The sequence below is a fragment of the Zasmidium cellare genome (genome assembly GCF_010093935.1).
Source record: "Zasmidium cellare ATCC 36951 unplaced genomic scaffold M409scaffold_94, whole genome shotgun sequence".
Lineage (NCBI taxonomy): Eukaryota > Fungi > Ascomycota > Dothideomycetes > Mycosphaerellales > Mycosphaerellaceae > Zasmidium > Zasmidium cellare.
The window spans coordinates 1-14684 of record NW_022987038.1 but is presented as its reverse complement, the minus strand read 5'-3'; the positions used below and the strand labels follow the sequence as shown (position 1 = coordinate 14684).

Genomic DNA, 14684 nt, shown 5'->3' with positions numbered 1-14684 from the left:
TGTCACGTGACCCCGCCAGCATCGATTTAGATGTACTACTGCATCTAGTCCATCCTTACCAATACTGCACAGCTTATCAAAGGCGTCTCATCGTTTCTCGTCTTCTTGTGCTAATATTCATTTATCGTCCATAAATCAAGCTTTAACTTCTACTGTGCCTGCTTTTCAAGAACAATTTATTCGCTCGGCAAGAACGCCAGCTAGCGGAAGTATCTGCAGCTCAATGAGTCGGCATCGGAAGGTCTTGCTGAATACACGCTTTGCATAGGCAGTAGACAGATCGGAGTCTGCTCGGTGGTGTCCGGAGGTGCCCAAGGCATCCGACATTTGTCGCCAAAACGCCAACAGGTGGATCGGAGTACGAATCAGAGACCCACGCTGTGCATGCGACATTCCATCCCTGGGGTTCTGTTCAGCTTCAAGACATATATCGAGACTGCTGCGCCGTGTTTTGCGAGCAAAGCAGCTAGATCATCGGCTGGCAGCTGTCGTCTGATCTGAGGGCGTGCCGCTCCGCAAAAAGAAGCCAATCAACATGCCGCCTGAAGCAAGAAACGTGGGGACTTTCGGAGACTGCGCAGACAGGAACCCTTTCTTCAACTAGACTCACACACAATGCACGCTGGAGATCAACTGGAAAGTCTCTCGGATGAGGAGATACTACAGACATTCTCTGAAAACGAACGTCACGAGCCGTGGTTTCCCCGTATATACAGCGCAGAGCAAGACTTACCATTCGCCGCCGATGGCATTTCTCCTTCGCTACCTGGGAGACGTATTGAGAACGCCATAGGAATTTCCGAACCATTTCAAAAGCTTCGATGTGTTCGGAAATTTATCACGGAGCACGGGATGGACGCCGGAGAACTATCGATCCGACGACAGATGGTCCACGAGGCGAGATTATTGTACGCTGCTCGTCATTACCATGTCGTCCAGCTTATCCATACATACTTCCAAGCGTTTGACGAGGACGAATACCCGTTCGCGATTGTTATGGAGAGGGCTGACAATAATCTTCGACACTATCTACGTCGAGGAAGGATTCCCTCAGCCTCATGGTTCGGGTGTCTAATACAAGTCGTCCACTATATTCATGGATTGGGCATTCGTCACCGAGATATAAAACCTAGGAATATCCTGATCAAGGACGGAAAGCCTTTGCTCGCGGACTTTGGCCTGTCTCAAATGGGATTAGGGAAGACAATGCCGACCACAATTCTCACCCGCCTCCCTGGCCGTACCCCAGGCTACTGTGCTCCAGAAGTCGCGAATGGTAGCACTCGTGGTCGATCTGCAGACATATTCTCACTAGGCGCAGTGTTTCTTGAGATGCTTGCCGCGCTCGATGGGTATGAAACAATAGGACAGCTCCGCACTATTGTACCCGAAGATACCGGTTCTTACAGCGCAAATATTAGCGAGCTCCAAGACTGGATGGCCAACAAATTCCAACTGCAGTCTTGGCAACGAGACCTTTTGACTCTTTGTCAGAAAATGCTCCTCGCCGATCGACATGTTCGACCGTCTGCGGATCGGATTTTGCAGGAATGGTTGTCGTTGCACGATTACAGCTCCTCGCTATTGTGTAGGTGTGTGAATGACAGCTCTACCAATCCAGACGAGGGGCTGGTTGCAGCATGTCAGAGTGGAACAACAGACGATGTTGCTACCTCATTGAAAAAGGCCGCACAGCCTCAAGTCTCGAGTGCAATACATTTCGCCGCAACACGAGGATCCACGACCATGGTTCAGATGTTGCTGGAAGCCGGCGCGGCTGTGGATACTCGTAATGCTGTCGGGCAGACCGCATTGCAATGTGCGAGTCGAAATGGATGTCTCGACGTGGTCCAACTACTTTTGCAAAGCCGTGCAGATGTCGATGCTTAAGACGAAATGGGACGAACAGCTTTGCAAGGAGCAGCCGCGCATGGACATGAGGCTATTGTGAGGACGCTTCTAAATGCTCACGCGGATTTATCGCTCAAGGATCGTGAGGGAAGAACAGCACTTATTTTCGCGTCCCAGAGACACTTCCCACGTGTTCAGGCGATGTTGCAAACGGTGGACTGAGCGCAATGCGTTCAAATGACCGTGGGAGTATGGATCGACGAATTCATCTTCATGCTATTGATAACTTTGTGTCGACCTGAGCGGTTGCAACAAATTGCGCGGCGCCTCCTTTCACTTCTCCCTGCCAGAACCTAGAGTACCGCCGAGAGCATTTGGACCTTGTCAACCACGAGCTCGGTGAACGTGTTTTGAAGCTTCACGCCGACTCTGGGATCCGATTCCAGGTCATTCTCTCCCACACACATACCAAGCTCACCATGAGCTACAAGGCAGCGTCGGGTTACCTCAAAATACTGGTTGCCCGCCACATCGCGCAATGCAAGAAGTGGATTTTCTTTGAAAGGTTCATGCTCAAGCTCGCCGAGCAGCCAACCTCGAATCTGGCAGTCTTGTAATGTTGGCGAGGGCCACGATTCCAGGCACATGAGGTCAGGAAGCGGCTTCCAGTGGGCAATCTCCAGCAGCATGAGACCAAGGCTGTAGATATCATAAGTCTTCCGAGAGTTTGTGGTCTTGGGCGCCTCGCTCTGAATGCTTGGCCATCGATATATGTCCCACCTCGGATCAGTGCCTCGCGAAGTGGTTCCGATGCTTTGTGGCCTCGAATATTCAAAACCAGACAGAATTGGGTTGTCGAAATCGACATTCTCTTGCTCGCAAGCGAACACGACGTTACCGCTGTGGATACCTTTATGAAGCCAATCTGCTGTGTGAAGGTAGAGTAAAGACGATGCCACCTTCCAGGAGAGGGAAATGCGTTGGACCATGGTCGGGCGATATTGTTTCTGGCCCAACATGCCGTGCAAGGTCTTCAGTGTGGTGTTACCATTTGAGCCGTGAGGCATCTCAAAAACCCAGCCCACTTTGTTCTTGACGTGGCGATAATCCACGAAAGCTATGCAGGTGGATGCAAAGAGACCTTTGGGTTTGTCCTCGGAAAGCATCTGTGCGAGGGTCCACGTTCGTATCCGAGACTCTTTCTCTTCTGACGATCCGGGCATGGAATCGTCCGTCACCCTCCATTCAAGCCATACCTCATGTGGCTTTCCATTCTGAACGAAAGTGCCACGCGGCCGGCGTGGATCATGTCTTGTTGGCGTCTTTGCTTCATAACGGCTGAAGCTGCGTTCGAATGTGACAGCATCACACCCGGTAACGGTAATCAAATCACTAAGGCTATCCCTGACGTCGAAACAGGCATTCTGCTGGATCTGACGAGATATCTCGTCTGAAGCGCATTTAAATCTTTTCAGCTGCAAAAGTCCTTGTAGGGCCTTGTTCTCGTTCTCGCTGGACAGACTATCCCCAGGACCTGCGGCAGGCTGCTTGGTGGTGACCAATGCGTGCAAAACGGCCATGATCTCACGAAGGTCGTTCCGAACGACAACCATCTCACGGAACGTCTTCGCCGTAATTTCGCGGATCTGTCGTATCTCGTGGTTGCCCATTAGCTCCCGCAGTCGCTCGGTCAGGCGATGGAGGTCTACTAGCAATGCCTCGAAAGCCGTCGCGTCCCTTACTACCCACCGTACTCGTCGAGGGTGCGATAGTACATCTTTGACGGTATCTGTAGCCTTTGCCATCCGTTTCACGAAGTTGTGGTCTTTGAGCCTCTTGCGTCCGCCCATGCTCCTGTCGTATAGCGATGCAAGGGTGGAGACTTCCGCCACGATGTCAATTCTCTGGGCATTTTGTTCAGCCATTTCCTTGTCCCCTGGCAAGTCTGACTCATTGTTCCATCTAGTAAATAGCTCTTTGAAGTCCTCCAGGAGCCCACCGATTCGAGCGACAACGCTACACAGCTCCGTGGCATTTGTCCCTAAGCTTGCTGCAAGATGGGATCCCTCGGGAATTTCGACGAGACCGGCGGCATAGCCCCAAGCAAGGAGCCGGTGGTATTCCATGATGAATCGTACTCGAAATCCCTCGTAATCCTTCGGCATATCGACCATAGAACAGAAGAATTTGAAGACTGTGTCGATTAGCAAATCTCACGTCCCATTCGTCAGTGGTCGGCCCTTACGCTTTACTGAATGGTCGAAGACATCGAAGGCTAAAGATGTCAGTCCACAACCAAGTCCAATTCCAGTGACAGGATCCATTCCGACGAGAACTTGCTACAGATATACGATAAAGCAGTAAAAAGGGAAGACGGTGGATGATGGTATGGGGTCCGGCATCGAGTATTTCAAGACAAACTAGCCGCCGGGTCCTCCGAAGCAAGCTCAGTGGCCATCGACGCATGATCGCACAGTGCAGTAGTTCCTGACAAGAGCATTAAACACTATTGTAGCATGCGGCGCGTCCCGTGGGTAATAGCATCCTGCGACTCGGTTCGTGTCACTGCGAAGTATGCAAAGGATGTTGAAACCCATCTCTCGCCCAAAATTGTCTCCCTCTCTTGATCTTGAAACAAATACGCCAATTGGTTTAGACAGTAAAATGTAGAACAGACACACTTCTCTGACTACGGCAGCTAGGCTACAACGCCACAACGATTCAAATCTTAGGCATTCAGATACCATAGTCCGATAGGTACTCTAATTGAATGATCATCACTTCTTCTTGTTCTTCTATAGCGTCTCAGCGCGCAAGGCGTGTGCGACTTGATCGTAAATGCATTCTTCCACAGATCCGGAAGGGTGCGTGATGCAGTGGCGACCACATCTATACCCCACTTACCGCTGGCGTTTACACGCTCGCTTTATGTCCACTGTCACCATCTGTAACGAATGTCGTTTGGATGAGCCCCCGCAGGGCATCGAGGGGGCAACCGTGCGGTCAATGGCGCTTGCCGTCTGGAGCCCAAGCGCCTAGCCAAGCGCCGTCCAATAAATATGTCGGCGGCTAAATAGACGTGGAATTCCTTTGAGGGCTGACGCAAAGTATTCCAGGCCTCGTAAGGAGATAGCACTACAGGGCAGATACGAGCTGCCAAGGTGGTCCCTGCTCCCGTTGTTGGCCAGGAGGACCGTCTGGCCCTTGCAAACCATCTCGTCCGTCTCTTCCATCTCTTACGTCTCTTCCTTCTCTTACATCTCTTCCATCACGCCCTTGCCCTCCCTACTAACCTCTTTCCCCGGTGATGCCTTGGTCCCCTTTCGATCCTGACTGTCGCGACTCTTATTGTCATCGTACTAGGGTGGGCGGGCCTTTCCTCGGGACCAGTAGGCTGAATCCGAAGCGCACAATGAGCTCCAGAACGTCAGTCTTGGCGAAGTTGGAACGCTGGTCTGATACTTAAGAAAACAGAGTGGATACTTTTATCCAACTTCGCTATGGTCGCCTCGTGAATGTACACGCATAATGCTCGCGCCCATGCAAGAGGCACATTCATGCTAGGCGGCTTCATGTTGTCTCAGCCACCTTTCAGCCGCAGCGCCAATTTGGCCAATGAGACCTGTCCTCCAAGGCAGAAGGCAAATACTTGAGGTAGCACTTGTCCACCGAGATTCAGTGTCGCCATTTACGCCTTCACTAACCTCGCCATCCAGCTGTCATTTGATCGAGATGGCAGACCCTGTTAGCATCACAGCCTCGCTGCTCGCAATCACAACAGCCGCCATCCAGTCCACAAAGTCGCTGTACGAAGCTGTGAGACGGTATCGAGGTCGGGACAAGACTTTACAGAGACTGCAAAGCGAACTCGAAGACGTGATCAAAATCTTGCAATCGTTGAATGTTGCAATCGCTACAGAGGAGTCTATCCTTGCGCTTCTCAAAGGCCCCGTTCAACGGTGCAGCCAAATATGCCACGAGTTCAAATTGTCGATGGAGAAATTTGACAGAACATCGAAGATGAGTGTCTTAGATTGGGCAAGAATGGAATTCATGAGAGGGGACATCAATGAGTTCATCCAAACTCTTGCAGGTTATAAGTCGACTATCTCAGTCGGGTTAGGTACTATAACTATGTTAGTGGGAAAATAAATGCCGCGTAGGCTGTGCTAATCTCGCGGCGCCAGGCATACATCCAAAGTCACCCAAAGTGTCCTCGAACAGTACACTGAAGGACACGACTTAGGATTTGGAGCTTCACCTACAGCGGATTGACGAGAAGATGACGCAGCTGACTACGGACCACAAAACAAATCATGCTATGGGCGTGAATCTGAACGACGAGAAAGAGGTTACCAGGCAATGCCTTAATGTGTGCGAGGAAGCCAGAACATACCTGCAAAATTTGTCGACTGGAACGGCCTCTCTGCTACACGAAGCACCCCGAGATGCAGGTCAAGATCATTTCTACGAAGCACAGGTACAGACGCGCCAAGCTTTGAACGAGACCCAAGACAGACTTGCACAAACATCCAGCGACCTATCGCGACGGCTGCATGCCCTTGTATCTGACCCTGCTTCTGAGCACAGCGAGGAGAGAATGAAGTTACAGTCAGATATCGAAATCTCCAAACAATGTTTGGGTGTGTGCAACGCAGCAAGCGAGGTCTCGCGTCAGAAAATCTACAGGGTCGGAGAAGTTATTGCCGATGGCGGCAGCGATCAGGTGGTGGCGACTACTTTGGCGGACCTCTTCGATGTCGGAAAGGCCGTGTCCAAAAACAACTCGGCGCAGCTGGTCGCATATTTGACAGATGAGGGTTTACGGCATTTGACTGAGAAGCGATACAGCAGCCGCTTCGGAGCCGTGGCCAACATTTCCGATTCTGTTGAGGTTAGCAACACCGGCCCGCAATCAAACTCTGAGCTTGGTCCGGCAAAGCGTGCTTCTCCTCGAGCCACCCATAGTGAGCATTCCACAGGCCTGAATCCAGAGAAGAGCAAACCGTCTTCCAATGAGATGAAGAAACGAAGGTCGGGCGAAGCTGAGAATGAACGAAGATAATGTTGCGGCCTGGGACCGATTCGTGTCACGACCTTTCTTATACAGCCTTTGCCACACGGCCACCAGTCCAAGGCATGGGCCTAAGTCCACAATGGAATCCTTACACGATAGGTGACAGGATTGGCTGAATTGCTAAGTTGGAATTTCGGATCTGCTTTTCAACGAGGGGATCTAAATGTCCTACATGGCGGCGAGTAGAGGCCAATTCGTGAGATCGATCGTGGTAGGAAAAGCGCGACGTACCCATGTAACAATGTGCACAGCGAAGAGTTCTACTTAGATACTGCAGTCTACCAAGCTAAACCAACATTATGACCTTTGTATGCTACCACCTACTAGCTCCACACAAACAACGCTCCTAACTTAGATATGGACAAGACTTAATGTTGGAAAATGTTAACCTTAGCCCCATGACTCCACGACTGTCTGGCTCAAATTGCTATTCAACAGCTTCAGCTCAAATAGAGACAACTCGGCCCGTGTGAATTCGATGAAGGAGCCCGCGTTTCTGTCCAGTAAGACGTTGTCGATCAAGACAAGCTCGTGCAACGTGTGCGCATGGCGACGCAAGAAACTTTCCATTTGAGCTTGCGAATAGCTCCATCCACGCAGTTCCAAGCGCACCAGTCGAGGAAGCAACAAGTCGTTCAGAAACCACGTAAGGTCTGAGCCTTCGCGGACGGACAATCCCTTGTTACCCTCTAGATGTGGAGATTTCGCACCTACACTAGTTGCCTCCAGACCAAAACAAACGAGGGTAGGAGCAGCAAGCTGCACGAGCTTCGGGAGAACTGATTTGTGAAGCGGTTTGTCACAAACTACAAAGGACAGCTGCAGCTTCCGCAATCCTAGCATGATGTCTTCAAATTCAGTCGGCCCTATATCACACTCGAAGTCCAATGCTCTAACATCCAAGGAAGCCGAGCCTTGCGCCTGAACGGTGATTGCGGGCAAATTTGGAGAGCAGTCTCCGTCCCAATCGGACAGCGAGCCGATCGATAGGCTCGAAATATTGTGGCTGTTGAATGCTGCTATCAATAAACCAAGATTGCGACGTTGGGTAGTGTGAGATAACTCGTAATCCGAGTGCTGACAAGCATTGCTTAGCTTGTCATTGAGTAAACTTGCCGCCTTTGCCGTTTGATAGTCGACTAGTAACACACTCCGTAGCATCGGTAGACACTTCGGTATCTTCTCCAACAGAGTGACCTGAATCTCTTCGACGTATTCGTTATAATCAACAAAATAGCGGTGCCGGTATCCGCTTCGTAGTTGTGGGCGTATGCGCTCAAGTCTTTCTGGTCCTCCAGTCCGGCCGGTACAGTAATGCCCTAAAACTCGCCAGAGCTGCCTGTCTTCCTCGTCTAGATCTTCCCAACTAGCCACCTCTAATGCGGTTTCATACTTCTCCTCCTCATCAAATTCGCTTTTACTCTCGACGTACACAAGTTGCTTAACGTGACGGTGAAAGTAGGGATGGATAATGATTTCGTGGAGCTTTCGAAGGGCGTTGAATTGTGTAGGCAATACAACATAGGTAATAAGGTATGGTGAGCTCAAAATGTGGAACTCGCGACAAGTTAGTCGACATGCGCTTATGACGGGCCGATTGCTGGACAGCAACGCAAAGATTTTGTCCAGAAGTTCTGACGGCAGAGCTGACAAGATAGTGCAGAAAGACATAGAATCTGTCAAGAACCGCAACGAAGGGAAATTCAAACACAACAGGATTTCTTAGGTGAAGCATGTTTAAGTAGCCATAGACACAAATTGGCGGCTGGAATTACGCGCTCCATGGGCGCTTCTATAAATGGAGCCGGCGGTTAGCTATATGGACTTCTTAATTTGAGCATGCGGCTAAACTAGCGTCAGAATAGCACTCGAGGTCCACGAAGCGCCCGGTCAGAGCCCAGACTTGCTTAGGAGATGCAAACCTTTCGGTCATGATTTCGCGCATTCAGCGTTTCAGGAAGCTTCGTTGCATCCAAAGGCTTACACTAGCCCTGCCACCTGAATCACCACCATACTGGTCAATTTCATGCCCTATAGTGTAGTACTATCGGGTCGTACTTACGAATTTTCAAATTCAGGCAACGGAGCAGAGTTGCAGAGTCCCGATAATGAGAGGAGCACAATGGCTATCCTGGAGCCCTCAAGAGAAAGTGATGCCGGTCCAGCCGGTGGCACAAAGTGGGTAGCCCATTTTGAGCGTATCAAAATGGGAGGTCAAACCTTGGGGAGCACAACCGGGTCGCCCCTGTAGGGGTGTCCCTCAGAGCTGGTGGTTTGACCCCTTTAGGAGTCCACTAAGGGGATACCCTCTGAGGGACCACCTCTAAGAGGGGTATCCCCTTAGGGCCCAAGGGATGAGCCCAAAAGGGGTCAAACCACCTCGGGTCACCTAACGGCGATGCTTACCTCGGACAAAAGGGGTCAAACCACTAAGGGGATACCCTCTAAGGGACCACCCCTAAGGGCGATTGCGGCTTACCTCCCCAAGGACAAAAGGGGTCAAACCACTGATATTCTCTGAGCTCAGCGGGGTATCCCCTTTAGGGGTGACCCGATGGTGGTTTGACCTTGTGGGGGGTGTCCCTCAGAGGGGTATCCCCTTAGGGGCGACCCCTTTTGGGCTCATCCCTTGTGGAGGTAAGCCACAATCGGGTCGCCCCTAATAGGCATACCCCTGAGGGACGCCCCAGCACCCCCTCGAAGGGGTGGTCAAGGAACCTGTGTAAAATGCAGTCCCAACAACAGTCTGGACTACCGACCTCAAGTGCCCATTATGCCAAAATTACAGACGTCGTGAACTATCAAGATGCTGCTTTTTTGGCTGACGCACAAGGTTAGGACGGACACGGAAGGATCCCAGGCCTCTCAATGCCCTCCTCAGCTACAATCGACAGATGGCAGGTAGAACTCGGGGAAATCATGCTGCGACTCTCTAATCAACTACCGGAAATGGCCAGTATTTTAGCCATTGGCCATCATTTTCCGGATGAAGTGCTTGCATCAAGTACCGAATGTCTCGGACTCCGTTTCTATGAGTGTGCAGCGCACCTTTGGGACCGACCAGGTACAGTGTCGCTGTTGTGTTCGTGACGTTGGACTCACTTCTGAATACTCCGTTGTCCAGGCTCAGCACAAAATCATTGTTCTGCACGTCTCGCAGAAATGACTGGTAGCTTGCCCTTTGTTCAGCTCGTCCAAGCACGTAGAAAGCCGCTTCCAGTAGGTGGTAGAATACGACGAATTTCCCTTCTTGTCTCCCCTTCAAAGCGGCAAGGAACATCTCGGCGTTTGCAGGTTCGTTGGTTATCGAATAAGGCACAATCCCCTGTCTTGTAAGTTTGGACTGAGGCTCCAGCGTAGGGCGATGTTTGCCGATGGGGCCGGCTGCAGAATCTTCATCCTGGGCTGATGGCGTAGATGGTGGTTGCATTGACTCAAACGACGTCATTCGATGTTTTGGTGATTCTTGGCTCAAAATGGAGGGAGGCCCCTGATGAGAGTCCGAATAATAGGACGAGCCAGAAGGACTGTGCCGTGGTGGTGACCCCTGGACACAACTTGTGCCAACTTCCCTGCTACCTTCTCTCGATTGTGCGACGTATCGCGACCCTTCCCCTAGCTCTTGATGGCTCTTTGTTCTGTCCGGGCCATCTCTGTCATGTGAATTACTGTCGTTCACACCCGTGTCTCTAGAGTCTTTGTCGTGATCTTCTATTGCTTCTTCTGTTTCAGTACATTGGTCTACCGGGAAAGAGGATATGGGTGAAGGCGGCGGAGGCAGAGGCGGCGTTCGCGGAGCTTCCTGACCCTCCCTGAGGTCAAGATAACCGAAGAAGGACACGAAGATGTCTCTGGCCACTCCAAACGCGCTGATATATCTTGCAGTGGTTACACGTGCGTAATCCTTGTAGATATGTTGCAAGAACAGATATCTGCGGTGAGCCAAATACGATGATTGGAATGGCCGGCCGCTTCGATAGGCAGAGTCGTCTGCGCCTTCAGTATCGGTATTTACCTCGGCGCATACTGGCACACTTGGTCTAAAGGGAATGCCATGCAGAAACCGACACAAATGAACAATTTCGCCCTGCAGCTCGCTCTCAAGATTGTCGGTGTTGTAGTCGTCGTTAGGTCGCATCCGGAAGATGAAAGAGCGTACAATCTTTTCAAGAGGGTCGTTCTTGATCATCTTGTCGATCTCTTTGGAACGAAACCCGAGCTTGTATGCCAACTGACCCAGCTCGTACCACATTTCCTCCCTTAGTTCGTACTGAGGGTCCGGCTTTCCGCTGTCTTTCCGGGGCTTCTGCTTATTCATATAAGGAAAGTTTCGCATTGCGAACAGCCAGAGCTGGAGGTAGGCAGCTGCTCTTGCTTGATTCATCATTCCGTCATATGTGTGCCACTCGAATTCCTGTACTTGAACATGTGCTCTGCCTTCTTGTTGCTGCGTGAACCGAGAGGTGAATGCGTGATAAAGGGAAGCTTCCTTGGCCGGTAGCAGTTTCTTGAGTATCTTAGCACAGGGCTTGAGGCATTTGGTGTCGTCAAAGAAAGTGACTAAAGATAAAATTCTCCCTTCCACTCGAAGAAGATTTGTCTTGATCATGTCCCGGTCCTGGATGTCCCGGATGTTTGGGAAAAGCTCGTACGATGCCATGCCCGCTGCTATTCGAGTGCGATCGATGGATGATAATTGAGGATATAGTAGCTGCAAAGACTGGACAGTCTGCATGTCGAGCAGAGAGTAGTTTACCTCCCGAATCAAAATACCTGACCACATTTTGTAGATGAGGTCAAGGTAATGAACAAGCTCCTGGTAGTGTGAATCAGTCCTGTCATTCACGTCGACGATAATCCCTTACCTTCTCACAACCCATTTTCAACTTCTCGCCCAAGGCTCCTAAAGGTAGTAAAGGCCATAGTCCTACAAATGGTAGCAGAGCATCCAGTGCCATGGTCATACGTTCGCATCTCGTAACCAAATTTGTCACATCGTTCAATTTATTCTTGGAAAGCCTGGCCTCCCACTTCCCCACTTGGGTTTCGTCTGCTAGAAGTTGATAATGGCGAAGATAGCGAAAGACTTCGCCATCACTGAACCCACGGGCATTGGAGAACTGGGTACGCAGCTCTAGGACAGCTTCTTGCGGCAGCTGAGTAGAATAGAGCTCTGCAATCCACCAACTGTCCGCTGGGTCTAGGAATCTGCGACCGGCTTCAACTCGGTGCTTCCCATGCAGTGTTATAAGAGTCTCATCGTCTCTTAAATTGAGGTGAGGAGGAATGTTCCTGATATCAAAGAGGTCGGCACGCGTGATGTTAGACCTGGCTATTGCTGCGGTCAGGAGCTCGTCGGAGATCATGACTGCTATGTGCTTATCAGGGTCCAATCTCTGACATCCCTGGGCTTGAAATATCCGGTGCAGTCGCTCAACATTCTTCACGTCCAGCGTGCGACTGCCGGGAAGATGTTCGTGCTCGTATCGCAAGCTGCATATTCTGACCTTGGCACGGCCGCAGTAGAATTTCTGCTTACGCAGGAATGTGCTTTCCATATTCGGTGCGCTAGAAGTCGTCAAGGGAGAGAATTTGCAGGTACTTTTAGAAATCTTAAAAAAATCAAGTTTGGAGTTCAAGCGCAGCCCTGGCGGTGGATATGTCAGAAGTAAATGGGCTGTCACTTCTAATTTGTCTCTGTGGTCAGGCTTCAAAAGAATCGAATAGCATCAAGTAATATCTCGGCGCTTAACAGATCTCGCACGCAGTCGCAATTAGCGCCTTCCTCGAGTACAGAGAATCCAACTAATTTGTATGCACAGACAGCTAAGCGCCCAGGGTACGGACGAGTACGATAGGAAAGTAGAGCTAACCTCCTACGTAAATTTGAGCTTATATACTCGCGGAGATCTTCAGTCCCGAGAACAAGGATTCGCAGGAGTTTTAAGTAAATTTATTTAGCGATTGTAGGAGATTGCTTCAGCCTAATATAGATCCTACAAGATCAATCCGAGCCTTAGGTTCGAATTATGTTATAAAGTGATATCGAACAGACGGTTTTTAGTGTCGGTGGACCTAGCCCCGTTAAATTTATTAGAAGGTACTTCAAGATTTACGCTTCAACTGAGCCTCTACATAAATTACGCACTGCCCGACTATACGCAATAGTCGTCGATACTAAGTGACTCCCGTTAATAGAAGCTATTATCGTACTGTAAGATAGAGCTTATAGTATTATTTATATATAGGTAGAGACTTAACTCTACTAGATTAGAAGCTGTGAAAGGACTATACGCGAGCTATTTAGAAACAGTATCTAACAAACACTACTTAGAAGCATTAATATCTACTTAAAGTTATCGCGATTATCTTAGTTGCCCCTAGAAAGTACCTGCTTGTTAGTAGCTTAAGTATTCTCGGCTTTCTACGATAGGTCGGAATTCTACATGTTCGGAACGGTAGTCGTACTAGTGGATAAAATTATTCACAAAAGAACTCTAGAATGAAGCTGTGCGTGTATCGTAGTTAACCGTAGCTCGAGGTAGACTAATACTAAGCTTAAGCTCCGTCTTAATCTTCTTTTATAGCTTCCGAAACTCTGTAGAGGTAAGTCTATTAGGGCTGCCGGGTCTTATAGGTATGTTAGTTTAATAGACATAGGGCTATAGAGTTTAACATGTTATATAGGTTTATAGGGGGTATAGAGAGAAGTCCGCCGGGACTTAAAGGGAGTTCGATACCTTAAGGTCTACACCTAAGAAGTTAAAGTATTCTGCGTAACTACAGCTAGACGTATATAATATCGGCGCGAACGCTACGCGCAAAGCGGGTTACTCGACTACAAGTTACGGGTAATGCCGTATAGGATGTAGGATGTGAATAGAAAGGTTACAGTATCTCGGACTATTTGTAGCCTAAGGCAATTTATACGTACGTTTCTATAAGCGCCGAACGTATTTCGTGATTCGCTAGAACGCCGCACTACTAACGCACTACTTAGCCCAAATCTAGGGAACCCTAAGCGGTGTCTAAAGGTAACTATTATAATATTAGCCTGCTTTTATAATAGACACCTTACGATTACGCTTGCCTAAAACTAGCGTAATTCTCTAACAGCACGTTCCTGTCGTATAGCTTAATATCGTAGGCTAAGGCACTTTAGGAACACTAGTCGAGAGTACAGAGCACGCTTGCTAAGACACTAGATAGTTAAGCCCGGTCTACCCGGCCGCGGACTTAGATAATAATAACAACATTACTGCCTTTTATTAGTACCCACTTTTATCCCTATCTTGTATTAGTTATAAGCCCGGAGACACTTCCTTGTACTACACAGTATTACTAGCTATAAGGACTTATCGTAGTAGTATTTTCTTCTATAAATTTAGTATCCGCTATCGAGTTGTACAATTATAATCCGGCGTTTCCGCAAAAGCGGGGTTAGAGAAAAAGTAACAGTATTACTATATTATTAAGATAGAGGTTTAAAAACGAAAGGGGATCCTAACAGTCGAAAGACGAAAACTAGTACGCAGAAAAGAAAGAATTACTTATTATATCGATTAAAGATTATAATCTCCCGATACTTAACACTCGCGGTAACTAGACCGACTAGATCAACTCTATCGAGGATCTCGCAGTCCGTAACGATATCTAGAACTACTACGATCCCGAAGGTATCGACAACTTAGTATTTACTACTACTAAGCTACTAGACTCTACGAATAAGGATATTGTCTAGAGATATTAAGCGCTT

The 14684-nt window shown here is 49.2% G+C and overlaps 4 protein-coding genes across 4 annotated transcripts; 2 read left to right on the top strand and 2 right to left on the bottom strand.

The window, feature by feature from the left end:
• Positions 1-615: 615 nt before the first annotated feature.
• M409DRAFT_71663 (uncharacterized protein) lies at positions 616-1890 on the top strand (the record flags this gene model as incomplete). The annotated part of the gene is made up of 1 exon (XM_033819273.1): positions 616-1890. One exon carries the CDS (start codon positions 616-618, stop codon positions 1888-1890), a length of 1275 nt encoding a protein of 424 aa, XP_033659296.1.
• Positions 1891-2204: 314 nt separating this feature from the next.
• On the bottom strand, positions 2205-4175 carry M409DRAFT_38258 (uncharacterized protein; the record flags this gene model as incomplete). Its single annotated transcript, XM_033810893.1, has 2 exons — positions 2205-4063; positions 4097-4175. The coding sequence occupies 2 exons, from the start codon at positions 4173-4175 to the stop codon at positions 2205-2207; spliced, it is 1938 nt and encodes a 645-aa protein (XP_033659295.1).
• Positions 4176-5583: 1408 nt separating this feature from the next.
• Positions 5584-8124, top strand: M409DRAFT_71661 (uncharacterized protein; the record flags this gene model as incomplete). Its single annotated transcript, XM_033819272.1, has 4 exons — positions 5584-5987; positions 6039-6063; positions 6098-6885; positions 8064-8124. 4 exons carry the CDS (start codon positions 5584-5586, stop codon positions 8122-8124), a joined length of 1278 nt encoding a protein of 425 aa, XP_033659294.1.
• A 2630-nt stretch (positions 8125-10754) lies between these two features.
• M409DRAFT_33033 (uncharacterized protein) lies at positions 10755-12501 on the bottom strand (the record flags this gene model as incomplete). Its single annotated transcript, XM_033810274.1, has 2 exons — positions 10755-11744; positions 11911-12501. Coding segments are annotated over 2 exons (1581 nt in total), but the record flags the coding sequence as incomplete, so codon positions are not given.
• Between the last annotated feature and the right edge of the window lie 2183 nt (positions 12502-14684).